Below are 17,717 nucleotides of genomic sequence, written 5' to 3' on the forward strand. Positions count from 1 at the left end.
GATAATGCTTAGCGATATGACATCACATTCCCGAACTCTATATATATATTTTATATATATAGATATATAGATATATAGATATATATAATTCATGCAGCCTTTATATTTGAAGTTCAGTGGTGCTAGGCTAGTGCTAGGCTAGTGCATGCCTATGGTAACTAGTAGCCTGCATTAAAAACCTCTTCAAAATCATGGGGTCGTCCTCCAAACGTTGCCATATCTGATTTGTAGAAAGCTCCTTTGTGAATTCCACGTGTAGTAATGCCGGCCTCAGGTAAATAAAGTACAGTAGATCCGCCGCTGCGTAGCTTACAACCAGGAAGTTGATGCTTCTCAAATATAAGTTATTTTAAATGCAAAATGGTTATATTTTAAAAACTATTCGCCAACACAGACATTTATATGGGTAGTCTGGTGTTATAAGTGATTTGCCTCAGGTGCACTGTGATCAGACTGTTTTTAATGCAGGCTACTAGTTACCATAGACATGCACTAGCCTAGCACTAGCCTAGCACCACTAAACTCTTCAAATATAAGCGCTTCATGAATTAAAAAATACATATATCTCCAGAAATCAACAACACTGGATAACTAGGAAATAAGGCTCTATGTCAAAAATCCTGAAATATCTCTTTAATGTAATAGTTAATATTTTATATAGTGCGCCGGGACAGAGTTACTTCTGTGGCTTAGGCTGTGGTGTCGCAGTTTGACCTATTGCAGCCAACATGAAAAATTAACCTGGCCTTTTGGAGGTCTAATAATAACTTGCCAAATGATAACGCATCACAGTCCTACGGCGGTGGAAAATGGAGTACCATGTAGCAGCAAAACAAACTTTCAGAAAAAATAGACACCATTTTATTCCCAGAAACAAGCAAACAATATTTTTTGTATACATTAATAAAAACAAGGACTGTACCTCATCAGTTACACGTTTGCAAAAGATCCTGAATTCAATATTATTATTTTGTGACTGCGTCAGGAACAGCACCCGCAGCTCAAGAAGAAAAGAAAGTTCAAAGACCTAATACAGCCTCGTAAGGGATACTCCTACAGAAAGTTACAAAAGCACCGAGGTATGCGATCATAGTACAGTGACTTCTTCCGCTTCATTTCTGATGCTCCATGAAAAGAGGAGTAATGCCTGAGGTGGCTCGAAGTGTTAAAAGAATCATAATATCACTGTTTGCGCTGAACAGAGACTGCATGATTGATAATGTCAAGGCAATGGAGATTAAGCTACAATCCCGATCTTTATAAGAGACTGACTGACTCTAATCTAACTTGACCTAATTGAGTCTGATGATCTCAATTGTGTTTGGTTTCTCCTGTATGGGGTTTGGAAGTTGCTCTCCCTCCGTCTCTCCCGGTACTTCCTGTGCCTCGTTCTCTCCACCCTGCACCCCGGGGCCTATATCCACATTGGTCTGTTTGTCTTTGGGACACTCTCCGTTGTAGGTCTTCACGTAGTCCTCCACCCTCCAGCCCTTGAACTCGGGTGGGTAGGAGCAGACCAGGCCGCTGTAGGAGACGCCCGGGTGGTGCTTGAGCCAGTAGACCAGGTAGTGGATGCTGTAGTCACAGATCCAGGGGTTACGCTCCAGAGATAGTTTTCGGAGAAAGTACAGGTCCTCCAGCACCCCGTACTGGAAATACTGCAGGCTGTTGTTGGACAGGTCCAGCTCACGGAGGTACAGCAGGCCGGCAAAAGCAGCTATGGGGGGGAAGAAAGAGGGTTAGATTTCATTATCAAAGAATAATTGTTTTTGTCTTGCACAACTTCCCAATATGTGTAGAGACACAAGATGTGATCAATACAAACAATGCTAATGCTGCTTTCCTCATTGCCGTCCCTTAAAGGTGCACTATGCAACTTTTTATGCGGGAAAAAAAGTTGATATTTGTGCATATTTTCCCTTGTAGAGACCGAGTGGCTGTATGAGTGGTCATCATGGCATCATGGCATCATCAATGGTCTCTATGACGCTCCAGGATCAGTTGTTTGGTAGGTTTTCACCGCTGACGGACCCTCTCACCAGAAAACCTACAAAACAATGAATCCTGGAGTGTCCCAGAGACCACTCAGATGGAAAGTAGAGGCGCCATGCTGACCACTCATACAGCCACTCAGTCACTACAAGGTCGAATACGCACAAATATCGCACAATTTTTCTCGCATAAAAAGTTGCATAATGCAGCTTTAATGTTTAACCTCTTAACCAAATGCATTTTCTCGTGTTCAGCTTTGCCCAAATCTACAAAACTCACCTAAATGGATACATTTCCCCGTGTTGTTGCCATATTTTCTTTACTTTTTGTCACTTTTCTTTTGCTCTTTCGTGGCTTTTTTGTTGCATTTTTGTCACATTTTTGTCACTTTTTCGTTACTTTTCTTTAAGTCTCTTGTTGCTTTTTTGTTGCTTTTATGTTGCATTTTCATCCTCGTTTTTGTCTCATTTTTGTCACTATTTTGACTTGTCTGACTTTATTCCAAGAAGCTTTTAGATTTGGGTAAAGCCGAACAGGAAAAATAGAGGTTAAATGTTCAATTCTGGCCCATCTTGAGTAACATGAATTTTGTCCAACAGTATTTTGGACATGATCCTCATATATACTATGAAATAAATGTTGCTGTATATTGTATATATATATTATTTTTTATCATACTGCATAATATTCATCATTTACATTTTTTTCATGTGCTTTGTACCACTTTTATAAATGATCCCTGACTTACACAATAAAAATGGGTCTATAGATCAGTCCGTGACTTCATTTACATTTAAATAAACAAGAAACCACAGTCCTATTTAAAAAGGAATAAATCAACCAAATTAATCTTACGTATAAATATAAAAACATAATTAAAAGTAAATTATTTGTGTGACAGTGTTTGGTCCAAGTGCTTCAAACTTCCCCCTGCTGTCCTGACTGAATTCTTTATCATTGTTGGCATCCATTGACTGAAAACAGGGGAGCACTGCTGCCTCATTGACATGCATGATGTTGCTCATTAATATGCATGACGTCATCAAAAGTATCGGTATCGTCCTGCAAAATATCACGATATATCGGAAAATCGATATAATTCCTGCCTCTGGCAGGAAGTGTTCAAGAGTTCAAGTGTTCAAGTCACTGATGATGTCAGCAGCGAAAGGGTCTATTAAACTTTTATTCCAACAGACTTCTTACTACGCACCTTGACCTTGTTTCAGAAAGTTAATTGAATACGGCTTGTTACAACAAACATTACATGACTTAGCTGTCAGTCTTTGTCCACTAAATGCTTTATCAGCGACACACTCTAATGAGATCACATCATTAATCGTTACTCCCAGGCTTAACTATAGCGGCTGCAGCCTGTAAACCGGTAGGAGGCTTCACACACATTCAGAGAGTTCCTGTTTGGCTGCACCTGCTCTCTGTCAGGGGCCTTCACGTGTATCAAACGAGACAAAATAATCACCAGCAGCTGTCTTTTGAGCATCTTTGAGACCCCATAAGAGCAATGACTGCATTGAAACGTCCTTTCCATTCACCTAAATGGACACATGTTTACCTGTCGCCAAATCATTCCCAGACATCGTTAGCAATTTGCGTTGTGCGCGTTGTGTTATAAGGGGGGCTTCACAGCATTCACACTGGCCTTGGGCTCGGCTTTGATCTTGACACAGCGGAAGAGCGGAGGGGAGGCAGGAAAGGAAGAAGGGGGGGAGAAGCTAGTGGACATATAGAGATGGACAAACGCTTAAAAGAAATTACAGGAAGGACGTGAAGAACTCTGGAGAGGAGATCCCCCGCCTACGCTCTGTGGCGGTAAAGTCGCTGCGATTACATCAGTGATACAAACACGAGGGAAAGGAGTCAGGCCTCCTCCTCTCAGGTGTTATCTTTCAACCAAGCCAATTCCTCCAGTTCGCTACTACTGTTTTGGTTTTGAAAGGGCGCCGTGACCAAGTGGTATCCCAACTATCTGTGAAATTTACAAACGCGAGATTAACAGTCACGCTCATTATTCAGAATGAACCATTTTCCCACGATAACTTTCCAAAAGGGTCTTGGCATCTTTATCAAAAACAACTCATTTTGTTGAAGTGCATCTTTCGGGCATATTAATAGGTTCAATGTAAAATACACTCCTGAGGCTCGTTGATTTCCCTGCACTGCCGGGGTTTTGAAGATATTAACATTTAGGAATTCACTGGTGGCATAAGGCAAATGAAGGAGAAAAACTGTCTGTAAATAACCAGTGGAGACCAATTAACCCTTGAGCGGGGAGCATTTAGATGAGTTTATCATTTTTATTAGCAGATGTAGGCCTAGTAGTAGTTAGGGATTCATAGTCGATACTGGAAGAAATACTATAGCCTATCTGGTATCGGCTACAAATACTATCCGATAATCCGATAATTAAAAACACAACTTTTACCACCTAAATCTAAGTGAATATGGACGTGTTTTCACTGTAAAGCTAAGAACCTGAAGGATTCATTCGCTGAGTTAGTTTTAACCTTCGCAAATGTCTTTTTGGATCGACACACAAAATCCTGCGATTAGCAAGAGCATGCTAAAGCTAGCGGGAGCTAATGCTAATGGTTAGTGCTAGATCGTATGCTCCGGAGGGACGGTCTGCTGTGATTTTGTATAGATTTATGAGTTGGTTTGTCTAAAAATACAAATAATCCTAATCCTAATCCTAATCCTTAAAGTTAACCGCTTAACTCCCACCTGAACCGAGCACAGTTTCTCCAGTTTGGCTTTACCCCAATCCAAAAGCTTCTGGAAAAAAGCTGTGAAAATAGCAACAAAACTGAGACGAAAACAATGATGGAAATGTGACAAAAAAGTGACGAAAAATGGATGAAAAAGTGGCAAAAATGTCACAAAAAGGACAAAAATTGATAAAAAATGACAAAAAATGACAAAAATGTGACAAAACATGGATTCAAAATTGACGAAAAAAATGACAAAAATGTGATAAAAATCTGACAAAAATTTGACAAAAAAATGACAAAAATGAGTTGAATACCCAACAAAAAATGTTGAGAAAAAAATCTGATGACGTGAGGAAAAAGATCCTCTCGGTTCAGGCGGGAGTTAAGAGGTTAACCATTTCCCTGGCCCTAACCTTAGTGTCATGATATCTCACGTTTTCACAGCAGACTGTCCCTCCGGAGCAGACGATCTAGCACTAACCAATGCTAATGCTAGGAATGATAGGAATACCTAAAGTATAAATCGCCCACTGCTGAAGCCAAGTGTTTGTATTTTAGTTAAAGAAATAACTGATCTAACATTGTAATGAGTAGTAGTAGTAGTAGTAGTAGTAGTAGTAGTAGTAGTAGTAGTAGTAGTAGTAGTAGTAGTAGTAGTAGAAATCAAAATCTAAAATCTAAATCTGATACTGTATTAATCTCTGTAGAGAAATCTCTGTAGAGAAATTAGTTCTCTGCATTTGACCCATCCTCAGTGTCGCATGGGGCGACCTGTAGGAGCAGTGAGCTGCCAGCATGGGCCGGCGCTCGGGGACCCATCTCCATGATGTGGAGCCAGGCTGGTGGTCAGAAACACCTGGCTGGAGGATTAACCTATTGAACATGTTTTTTATAACCTACCACTAACCTACGCAGACACGGGGAGAACATGAATAGGGATAGTAGTAGTAGTAGTAGTATTGATTATGATAATAACAATCATAATCATGAACAGTTCAACAATTTTTAACATGACCTTTGTTGATGTCAACAACCTTTGCAATAAAAGTTGGAAAAATGTGAAAGTTGATGCTACAACGCTCTGTACAACCACAACAGTGTTTTCTTAACTTTGTGAAAGGAGTGAAACAGCGCCCCCAATTTATCGCTGGTGGCCAAAAAGTGTACTGCATCCATATTTACCATTGAGAATGAATGGGAGAGAATTAGTGTTAACCATAGCAGCGCAAATGTAGGTCACTCTCTGGTGGGCCAACAGAATTGCTTCGGCGGGCCACATTTGGCTCGCGGGCCCCACTTTGGGCACCCCTGGTTTAATTGCTCAAAGGTTTGGAAATGACATCCATGGTTTGCAAATGTTTTTACGAAATTGTTGCTTAAAATCTGTCCTGTAATTCTAAATTGTCTTGATTTGTGCCCTGTCTTGGACTTTCCTGGTTAAATAAAGGTTAAATAAAATAAAATACATGTTCTTGTTGCTTTTTATTTTGTTTTTGTTGCTTTTCCAGCACATTTTTGTCACTCTTTTGCGTTTTCGTCCTTGTTTTTGTCACTACTTTCACGCTTTTAGGACAAGACAAATAAACTTCAGGCTGATGTCATTGTTTTTCGAGAGCGTCTGACTTATAATTAGACAAAAAGATGAAACTTTGGAAGTTTGTGTCATCACATCTCTCAAACTTTCCCCTCCAGCGCCACAGGTCTGCCCTCTGCTGTCGCCACAGTCAGTCTCGTCTCAGCCCGCTGCGTGTATTTAATCATCTCCCCCTGTAGTGTAACAAATCCCTAACACTGACTCAGCTTAACACTTTAAAGCCGCTCATCAATTTTTCCAGCTTTTTTTCCTCGCCCTGAAAGCCGTCTGGAGGAGGTCCGCCATGAGCCCGCGGCACAGTGATAAATGTTGCAACCCCCAGGCTACGAGAAGTCTCCATAACAAATAAACAATGAGAGCGAGGCAGTCACAATCACAACACATCACCAAGGTCTGCTACATGTGGCTGCAGAGGATGGAAGATTAAAAGATACGGGCTAAAGGAAAGTGCCATGAAGTAGAAAATAACCCCTACATCAGCTTTAACCCCTTAACCCCCGCCTTCACTGAGCACATGTTCTCCAATTTTACCCAAATCTAAAAGCGTCTCGTCTGGAGAGCGCACAGCCTGTAGGCCAGTGTCACGCCTCGTTTGAAAGCTAAGGCCTGCAAAACTCATCTAGGCCTCTTCTTTGTTTGTGTTATCATGTTTAAGTCATTTTGTTGCACTTTTCATCACGTTTTCGTTGTGTTTTTGTCACATTTTCCTGGCTTGTTTTGTCGCATTTTTGCCACATTATTATCAAGTTTTCATAGTATTTTTGGTCATGTTTTCGTTGATTTTTTGTCACTTTTTTGTCATGTTTTTGTCACATTTTCTATGCTTTTTTCGTCACTTTTTTTAATCACTTTTCCATAGCTTTGTTGTCCTTTTTTGGTCATGTTTTTGTCACACTTTCTTTGCTCTTTTGCCGCTTTTTTGCCAAATTTTTTATCACGTTTTCAGAGTTTTTTTGTCACTTTTTGTCATGTTTTTTCAGAAAACATGACCAAAAAACATGACAAAAAGGTAACAAAAAAGCAATGAAAACGTGATTAAAAAAATGTGGCAAAAAAGAAAAAAAAAAGAAAAAGAAAAAAAAGAAAATATGACATTTTCTTTGCTTTTGTCACTTTATTTGTTTACCAGGTTTTCGTAGGTTTTTTGGTCACTTTTTGTCACATTTTCTAGGTGTTACTCTGACCTGTGGGCTGTAAGCTCCAGTCGAGATGCTTTTAGATTTGGGTAAAGCTGAGCTGGAGAAAATGCACTCGGTTAAAGGGACTATACAGAGTTTAAAATTATGTATTTTCCTCCCCCTACATTTTCCAGCCATGTCCTAATGTGTAGAATGAGCCCAGACCTGTTCACCACAACTGCCTCTAAAATCCTGGACTGTCACTCAAAAAGGTCTCACTTCGGTGCGAATTGCCGTCATGCACGAGCTTAATATAGAGGGTGCAGTTACACGTATGACCTGAGGTGGCAGTAGTGAGAATAAAATGGCGAACTTGCATCTAACCCCTTTAAGGCGGGGTTAAGAGGCATTTTTGAATACTGTTGTTTTTCTCAACAAGTCCTCCAAATCCATACGACACAAGTGGTCGTTTGTCTTATCCCTTAATTACGACCATATAAGACGTTTACTAAAACAGCGCCCCCAAGCTCCCATTGAGGGTATGTACATTTACATTACATTTAACCCGATTCAGAAACGACTTTATTTTACGTAGTGTTTTGCGATGACGATTCCAAAACACAAACGCAAAGAAATAAATCACAAACTTGCAAAATGAGCCCCACATGCAATAAGTAAAGCAGTCCCAGATGTTCAGCCCTGCCACACCTGTGGAGGAACTGAACGTCCAGCGGTGCCAAAGGCTCTCCAAGCGCGCTCTGCGCTATTACGCATCACACCTCCCCAACCGCAGCAGCGGCGACTATTCACCACCCTCATCATTTATTATATTATATGTGTGAGCTATAGGTTATCGCCATTTTACTCACAACAACAGCGACACCAAAGCACAACTCACCATAGACGCCTTCCTGTCTTCTCCTCCATATGCGTCACTGCCAACTCCATAAACTCTCCTGTCACTTCCATCTCTGTCCTCAAACGTCCTCGTGTCTCAGACTCCGTGTCTCTCGTACGTCCGGTTGTCCGGTGACCGCGGCGAGCCTCGGATCCGCCCCGGGTTCCAGAGCGTATGATGCGGGGAAACACCGCTGTCACCCCGACAAAGTCTGGCCTCGGCTCCGCTGCTGTTCTCCACAAAGTCCTGCATCTCTGTCAGAGTTCCTCTGGAAAACGTGCTGCCAAATGTCCTGATGAAACTGATGTGGTTCATTTCTCCGCAGTTTCGTCATTTAAGGATAAAAATATAAAACATTACAGCTGTGTTTAGCTCGCGGGTTTTTCCAACTAGATTTGACGGACACTCGCTCTGTCCAATGAAAACACGTGAATCAGCTCGAGGGCGTTTGGGCAGGTGAGCCTGCGCTCTGATTGGCTGAAGGGTTAGCTACGTCATATCCAGTAATATTTGTTAATAATTATCATCATTATATTATAAACAATCTGAAATAAACTGTTGTAGAGCATTTCCTCTGATGCCTGTGATTTATTTGAACAATGTTACACATTTTATTATGTTTCTATTCAAAATAAATGTCTTGGTCATAATAATCATTCTACCCATATGTGTTTCTATGACATAATGGGCTAAACACATGAGTGCAGATAAAGGTTAAGATCATTTATGTGTCATTACAAAATGTGTCTCTGCATGTGGCCCCTCCTTCGACTGAGGCGAGCCGTCAGTGGGCAGGAGCGTGGAGCATCTGGGGACCATCTCCAGATGTGGAGCCAGGCTGATGGTCAGAATCACCTGCTGGAGGATTCACCTAATGCACATGTTTTATGTTTAAAGCAAATGTAATAGAGACACTGCAGATGTGGCACTTTGTGTTCAGTGTGAATGTTTTGTCATGTCTGATTGTGTGTGCGCAGATGAGCGGCTCTGTCACCAAGAAAAAAGACAAATCCCCCTCTGGGGCTAAAGACATTTATCTTATCTTATTATATCTTATCTTTTGTTGGGGTGCAGATGAACTCCACACTGAAAGGGAATTTAACCCAGGACCCTCTTGCTGTGAGGCCAGAGCACAAACCACTCAGCCACATGTGCCGCCATCATGTAAATCATACAGACGACTGTCAAGTGTGTTTTAATAAAATATAGAAATGTAAACATGACTTTATCAAACAGTAATGAGGAGGTTGCATTATTTCTGATCTGTTTTGTGCAGAGGAACAGCATCATCATTCCCTATGATGTAAACATCTAATGAACAGCTGCAGGGACAGATGTGCTTCATGGAGTTCTGGACAGTCCAATTGCGTCCAGTTCTTTAGGTTCCTTTGTGAGCCGGTGTACGACACTGAGATGGTCAAATGTCCACACTCACTTTTATGTTCCATGACTTAACACTGGTGATCCACATGTGGCTGTGGCTCCTCCTGTGGCTCCTCCTGTGGCTCCTCCTGAGGCTCCTCCTGTGGCTCCTCCTGTGGCTCCTCCTCCTGTGGCTCCTCCTGTGGCTCCTCCTGTGGCTCCTCCTGTGGCTCCTCCTGTGGCTCCTCCTGTGGCTCCTCCTGAGGCTCCTCCTGTGGCTCCTCCTGTGGCTCCTCCTGTGGCTCCTCCTGTGGCTCCTCCTCCTGTGGCTTCTCCTGTGGCTCCTCCTCCTGTGGCTCCTCCTGTGGCTTCTCCTCCTGTGGCTTCTCCTGTGGCTCCTCCTCCTGTGGCTCCTCCTGTGGCTTCTCCTGTGGCTTCTCCTGTGGCTCCTCCTGTGGCTCCTCCTGTGGCTTCTCCTCCTGTGGCTTCTCCTGTGGCTCCTCCTGTGGCTTCTCCTGTGGCTCCTCCTGTGGCTTCTCCTGTGGCTCCTCCTGTGGCTTCTCCTGTGGCTCCTCCTCCTGTGGCTCCTCCTGTGGCTCCTCCTGTGGCTTCTCCTGTGGCTCCACCGACATCACATATGATCAACCAACACACACATGCACCACATGTATGTGCGAACCCTCACGGTCCAGATGAAACGTGACATGATGAAAACTATAAGAATTATGTTTTTGTTTCTTAATTTTATCATAACCCCTGAGTAAATGTTTGTCTGATTAAGGTTTAGTGTTGATAAAGCAGAGAAAAAACATAAAACAATGTTGAAAATTCTGATATGTGTAAAAAATACCCCAGAAAAAAATAAATCACAATTATTTTGATAAGACACAAGAAAATTAATACAGGTTTAGATTCATTGTGCTTTGATTCATTTTCATTTTTTTCTTCAGTTTGCCGCTTGCAGATTTACTCAGTAAAAAGAGAACTACACTCGAGTACAGATACTACTTCAAAATAATATTACTTGAGTAAAAGTAAAAAACTCAAATAACAATTAAAAATATAAATAAATGGATCCCAGAAAGAATAGTTATTGCTGCGGTAAATATATAAATGCATAAGTAGTAGATAATAAGAAATGTACAAATAAATAAATCAAATCAAATACATAAACCCCTTTCTTTTTTCTTCCCTCCTGTGCACCTTTTGCTATAGGGTTAAATCCTGCTTTAGTCCATATAAATCACAGACATCAGAGGAAATGCTTTACAACAGTTTATTTCAGATTCTTTATAATATAATGATGATAATTATTAACAAATATTACTGGATATGACGTAGCTGACTCTTCAGCCAATCAGAGCGCAGGCTCACCTGCCCAAACGCCCTCGAGCTGATTCACGTGTTTTCATTGGACAGAGCGAGTGTCCGTCAAATCTAGTTGGAAAAACCCGCGAGCTAAACACAGCTGTGATGTTTTATATTTTTATCCTTAAATGACGAAACTGCGGAGAAATGAACGAGCTCAGTTTGATCAGGACATTTGGAGCTCGTTTTCAAGAGGAACTCTGACAGAGATGCGGGACTTTGTGGAGAACAGCAGCGGAGCCGAGGCCCGACTTTGTCGGGGTGACAGCGGTGTTTCCCTGCATCATGCGCCCTGGAACCCGGGGCGGATCCGAGGATCGCCGCGGTCACCGGACAACCGGACGTACGGGAGACGGAGTCTGAGACACGAGGACGTTTGAGGACAGAGATGGAAGTGACAGGAGAGTTTATGGAGTTGGCAGTGACGCATATGGAGGAGAAGACAGGAAGGCGTCTATGGTGAGTTGTGCTTTGGTGTCGCTGTTGTTGTGAGTAAAATGGCGATAACCTATAGCTCACACATATAATATAATAAATGATGAGGGTGGTGAATAGTCGCCGCTGCTGCGGTTGGGGAGGTGTGATGCGTAATAGCGCAGAGCGCGCTTGGAGAGCCTTTGGCACCGCTGGACGTTCAGTTCCTCCACAGGTGTGGCGGGGCTGAAGACCTGGGACGGCTTTACTTATTGCATGTGGGGCTAATTTTGCAAGTTTGTGATTTATTTCTTTGCGTTTGACTTTTGGAATCGTCGTCAAAGTTGGTCATAAACACTACGTAAAATAAAGTCGTTTCTGAATTGGGTTAAATGTAATGTAAATGTACATACCCTCAATGGGAGCTTGGGGGCGCTGTTTTAGTAGACGTCTTATATGGTCGTATTTCAGGAATAAGACAAACGACCACTTGTGTCGTTTTCTATTGGAGGACAGTCTCGTTTTTCTGGTTGTTTTGCTCCGGCCACTGCAATGTCGACCAATAAGTGAACTTTCCTGAGTTTTTACAAGCATAACATTACGATTACACAGTCGATTACAACAGGAACATGTTTAGTTATCACATAGTTCAGTGACTTGCACAATAGTGTGATGTTTTCCATCATTACAGGCGCAGACAATTGTGACTGTTGTAATCAGAGGATGAATGAGTCTTTTTGGTTTGTGATTAAGCAGAGGCAACTAATCCAGCCAAAAACTTCTGGAAAAGTCCCTTGTAGTCCGTAAGATTAAGAAGCAAATGTGTACAACAGAAGTGAATGAGGAGGGGATCACTGCCTGAATAATGAGGGATAAATAAACTGTAGCAAATTCAAAGCTGTGCGCTGAAAGAAAGAAAAAAAAAGCTTTTTTTCTGCTTGAATAAAAACAAAATCTGATCTTTTTTTATATAATCACATGACTCACTGCGGAAAATCACACCAATCTTGTATGATAATCTTGTATAATAATGCTTCCTAATCATGTACAATATCAGGTATAGCAAAATAGAAAGCTTATCGACCCTGTTAAGGGATCAATTTAACGTACCAATTTTGGGGATCTTGTATTTTAAAACCATTTATCATACTACTATGGACTCCTATTCAAGAATATTTCAACAAAATGTTTTATAAATTAATTACTACAAAAAATCTGTGTTAATGGCAGATAGGGAGTGACTCCTATTGCAGGTTTTGTGAGGAGAAAGAGGAGGACTTAATGCATTTGTTTTATTATTGTCCATATGTCAGTAAGTTTTGGATGTCGGTCCAGATTTGGCTGAAAACAATGGGGATTACATTAGTAATAACACCAATGAACATGTTGTTAGGTGTTTTTTGGGGGGAAATGTGTATATTTTACAAACATAGTAATATTATTGGGGTTTATGTTTAAAATATTTTAGAAATAGGATTTGTTATCAGTATCATTTAGAAAAAAATGAACTATTGCAGTTTGAAATGAAGTGGAGGATTTACCTGAGCTGGAAATATAATTTATGCATTTACCTATTTATAAACGTAATATTATTATTATTATTATTATTATTATTATTATTATTATTATTATTATTATTATTACTATTGAACTACAGCAGGGGTCACCAACGTGGTGCCCGCGGGCACCCAGGGGCCCTTTGGGCCATGTCCAGTAGCCCTTGGGACTTTTTCTAAAGTGTAAAACACTTCATTTTCTTGAATCTAATTATTAAAATTACAGTTATTTTGGTTCTTGTGACTAAGTATGAGTTTAAAATAAAGCTATTTTAATATAATATGGGGTCAATATCCTATAAACAGTGTACGACTGTACGTTTAAGTCTTTAGGATTTGTTTTTAACTGGTAGCCCTCGAACAACTTAATGCTCTTAAAGTAGCCCTCAGCTGAAATAAGGTTGGTGACCCCTGAACTACAGTGTATGAAGTGCTCCTTGTTTTTGTTTGTGTTTACTTTTTATGTTGTCCTTTCATTACGGTGGAGATTAACTTTGTTTTTTGTGTTTGTTTGTTTTTTGTTTTTGTTTGGACGACATAAATAATATTAAATGCTTGTTAGATAGATAACTGTGTGAATGTGAGTGTGAATGGACATGTACGGGTTGGGTGGGCAGTGTGGATGGGGGGAAGCTTGGACAAAGCTTGGACAAAGCCTGTTTCTGTTGTTGTGTTTATCTTTTCTGTACACATGTATGAAAAATTTGAAAATTAGGATAGGAAGCTTATCTGATCTCATAGGGATTCACAATAACTTAAGTGGCATGGGAAAAGTACAGAAGAACGTTCATATTGGGCATCCCTTAACTAGGTCATTATAGCTTATGGTGCCACAAACCAAATGAATCCAGATCTGGTTCCCATTCAAACATCACCACCATCCATTACTAGTACTTGAATGCCTTTGCCTTTGCGCCGCCTCGTAGTATTCATCAAAATAAAACTCTTTGACAACAATAATATATAAACATCCTATTCTTTCCTGTGTGTGATTAAAAGGATGTAAGAAGATTGAGTCCATATGTCTAGGACTAGCTTCAGAAATATTCCAAATCCGTTCCTCTACTATATTAGGAGAGTAGCAGGAGATTGTTTACATGTGTCTGACTGTAATGAGTACAACTACAAGGTGGTTTAGTAAAGGATTTTCCCTCATGGGGCCAGGAAGACATTAGCCCAGGCATCATTAGTCTGGAAGAGCCATGAGTCTGCAGTTTTAGATAATGGGCGAGAGCACAAACACGGACGAGTTATTCGAGGCAGGATTAGTATGCAGGACGAGAAGGCAGCCCTGTTTGAAATTGATCTTTTGAACACTAAATTCCCCAGTGTTTTGGTGGATAACTGAATGCATGACAGCTCTATAATGGATTACTTTGTTTCAGCTTGGAGAATGTAAAGAGGGCATCTTGGTTTAACTTGTAAGCCGGCAGTGTTAGGTGACAAAAGGGAAGAGTGTTGTTGACACTATGGTATGCTGACATATGGGAATCATTTTACTTTCACTGAAGGGTTTATAGGAAAGTACTGCAGTGCCGTCCTCGACTAACTGTACCTTGGATGAAATCTGTGGTGGCAAGTAATAACTTCATCTTGCCTTGGAGACTTTTGGACAGTTGTCTAGAAGTTATATCATCCCTCTGACGGTGTACTCAGTCAGGATAGACACATCTTTCCCAACAATCTCCAAGCGCTCATATGTAGGTATACACTTAACCGTGTTCCTGTTTCTACAGTTCAGCTTTACCATAAAACATCCATAAAGTCACAGCCTGTAGGCCAGTGTAATGCCTAATTTAAAAAGCTAAGACCTACAAAACTCATGGAGCTTTTTCCTCACACATTTTTGTCACGTTTTTGTCACGTTTTGTCGCTCCTTTGTTGCATTTTCATCCTTGTTTTTTGTAAAAAAAAAATGTTTTTGCTATTTTGACACTTTTTTCAAGAAGCTTATCAATTTGGGTAAAGCCAAACTGGAGAAAATGTGCTCGGTTCAGGTGGGGGTTAAGAGGTAAAATCAATCATGTGTTAAAAACGCCACCCGTAACCGTATTGGATAATTGTCTAACTCAGGGGTGTCAAACATACGGCCAACGGGCCTGATCCGGCCCGAGAGATGATTTAATCCGGTCCCTGCCCTGTAGAACATAAACTCCAGAGTATGTAAAAAAAAAAAGGAAGTCTCTAGCATATTCCTTATGAAGTTATGAATTTTTAGAGAAAAAACAAAAGTACAGACATAATAAGAGCTCAGGATATGAACAACACATTATATAGCCACGTGGTAAATGGACAGTCTGCCCCAGGGCGGCTGTGGCTTCAGTAACAGCTTACCACCACCAAGTGTGGAGTCAATGAATAATGACTGCTGTGTAGTAGCTTGAGGAACTTGTGACACAGGCTTGTAAAGTGCAATACAAGTGTAAGCTGTTGTTATCAATGAAACTACAGTCAAGTTGGGGCTCTGACCAAATCACAGAGAATGAGAGCTGAATTTTGGCCCGTGACCCAAAATGAGTTTGACACCCCCGCTGTTCTAACTCAAATTGTCTTTTCTCCACTTTTCACGTCATTTTGGCTTATGTCAATCTTTGGATGTTGTTGCATTGGGCCTAGAAAATGGGGGATTTCTATAGTAACACTGAGTTTCTAACATTCCCTCTAAGTACATGAAAAGTTGTCGTTATACATCAACTACACTGTATGCTTGTTTTTTTTGTTTGATTTATTGTCCCCATAGGGAAATTTGTCCTCTGCATTTAAGCCATCCTTTGATGCCGCTGAGGCGACCTGTAGGGGGCAGTGGTCGACAGCAGTGCCGCCGGTCAGAATCACCTGGCAGGAGGATTCACCTATTGCACATGTTTTTAGTGGTAGGGGAAACCTACGCAAAGTACCTGACGGGGAAAACATGCAAACTCCACACAGAAAGGCCCCGTCCTGGTGGGAATTGAATCCGGGACCTTCTGGCTGTGAAGCGGCGGCGCTAACCGCTGCGCTACCATTGCCACCCATGTAGGCATATGAACCAAAAGTAAGGGGTTGGTTCTCTTTTTTGTGTCAGCCCCGATTAGTGTCACCTAACACTTAGCGTTTATTAAAACTGTAATCATACCCGTGGAATGAAAAATTAAAGCCCCTGTTTGTCACACTGTTCCTGGACATGGGGAGGAAATAGAGTGGACCTTTGATTAACTGTGTCAGCAAAAGAGCTCGTTTCCAACAGTAGCCCACAGCGACCATGAATAAACGGAAAGTATGTTTATCCATGTTGTTTCCTCCCTAATCACAGCTAAATTTCTCCAAAGGCAAAACTGGCTAATCACCTCCGATTAATTTTGTGATTGTAATCATTGGGGAACATCTGGGTGAAAACAGTTTAAAGCCGAGCTAAGTAACTCATGCCCCTAGAGGCCATAAGCGTCACTGCAGGTGTCGTAGCATGTTGCGTTTTTCTTTTACTTATCAATTGTCTGTGAGAGTAAATACGACACTGACAGAAAAGACAAAGGGAGAGAGGGATTTTGTACATTGTGCCACAACCCAGTTACACAATGGAGTTTTTTTTTTTTCCCACAAACTTGGCTGTAAGCACTGCCAAAGTGGCGCTAGCCCACAGTTAGCTTTGCCCGTTAGCCTGTTAGCTTCTTCTTCGTGATTCTACGAAAAGGATATGTTAAGGTAAACAAGTTACTTAGTTATGCTTTTTAATCAGAAATTACTTAAATCATATACGCTGCTTAACTAAAACAAAACAAAAAAGGTCACATGCTAATATTTGGTTGGACCACCTTTAGCTTTGATTATACCATTTCAATAAGCTTCTGCACAGTCAAAAGATCCTGTGTTGGGTTCATTTTTCATCAGAGTCTTGTATTGATGACGGGAGATTGTGACCACTGAGCAAAGCCTCCACCAGCGCATCCCAAAGATTCTCAAAGGCGTGAAGATCTGGACCTCGTGGAGGCCAATCCATGTGTGGAAATGATCATGCTCAGGGCCGCTGCAAGACATTTTGGTGCCCTCAGCAGAAACGTTTGCCCTAAGCAAAAAGGTGGGCGGGGTTGGAATGGGTAGCTAGCTTATTAAAATTAAACACACTCTCGAAACTACACCAAAAATAACTGTAGAATTTAATTGAATGAGTTTAGATGAAATGGTTTAATTGTTGGTCTCTGCTCCGCCCTGACAGCCAAGGCATCGTGCTCCAGCTCAAACGTGTCTCCCATCTCTCTCTCTCTCTCTCTGTCTCTCTCTGCGTCTTCCTCTCTTTCCTTTTTCAGTTGCTGCTGTGAGCACAGGCTCCAGAGCAGAGTACATGATGCAAACGTTTTGTCAGGTCATCTGAACTCATGTTTGCTGATGAATTTACTGCTTTTTTTGTCTTGTTGTATTAAAGGGCCATACATCACGTCTCCCCGAGCGGCACAGGCATCCATCATTTCATTGCATCATCGTTAACATTGGCAGACATTTCTGTAACTCGTCTTTCTCACGGTTCTGGACCTTCAAATTCATTAATTAAACATCACTGCAAATACTGTACAATGCCATTCAACCACAGTATGGTGCCCCTCGGAGCACTTAATGCCCTAATGTCATGAACAACTCTTTCACAATGTGAGCCTAATGGATCCTGGCATTGTCATCTTGCAACATAATGTACTGAGGCTCTGGAAGGAGGGGTTA

The 17,717-nt window shown here is 41.3% G+C and overlaps 1 protein-coding gene across 1 annotated transcript in view; it reads right to left on the reverse strand.

Moving 5' to 3' along the window:
* Positions 1–1,251: 1,251 nt before the first annotated feature.
* Positions 1,252–17,717, reverse strand: part of lrrc17 (leucine rich repeat containing 17) — a 45,968-nt gene continuing 29,502 nt past the window's right edge. Inside the window, exon 6 of the mRNA XM_079552496.1 lies at positions 1,252–1,717. Coding sequence (XP_079408622.1) covers positions 1,293–1,717 — 425 coding nt within the window. The 3' untranslated portion in view covers positions 1,252–1,292. The remainder of the gene's footprint in view (positions 1,718–17,717) is intronic.

This window comes from Gobius niger (genome assembly GCF_951799975.1).
Source record: "Gobius niger genome assembly, chromosome: 2".
Lineage (NCBI taxonomy): Eukaryota > Metazoa > Chordata > Actinopteri > Gobiiformes > Gobiidae > Gobius > Gobius niger.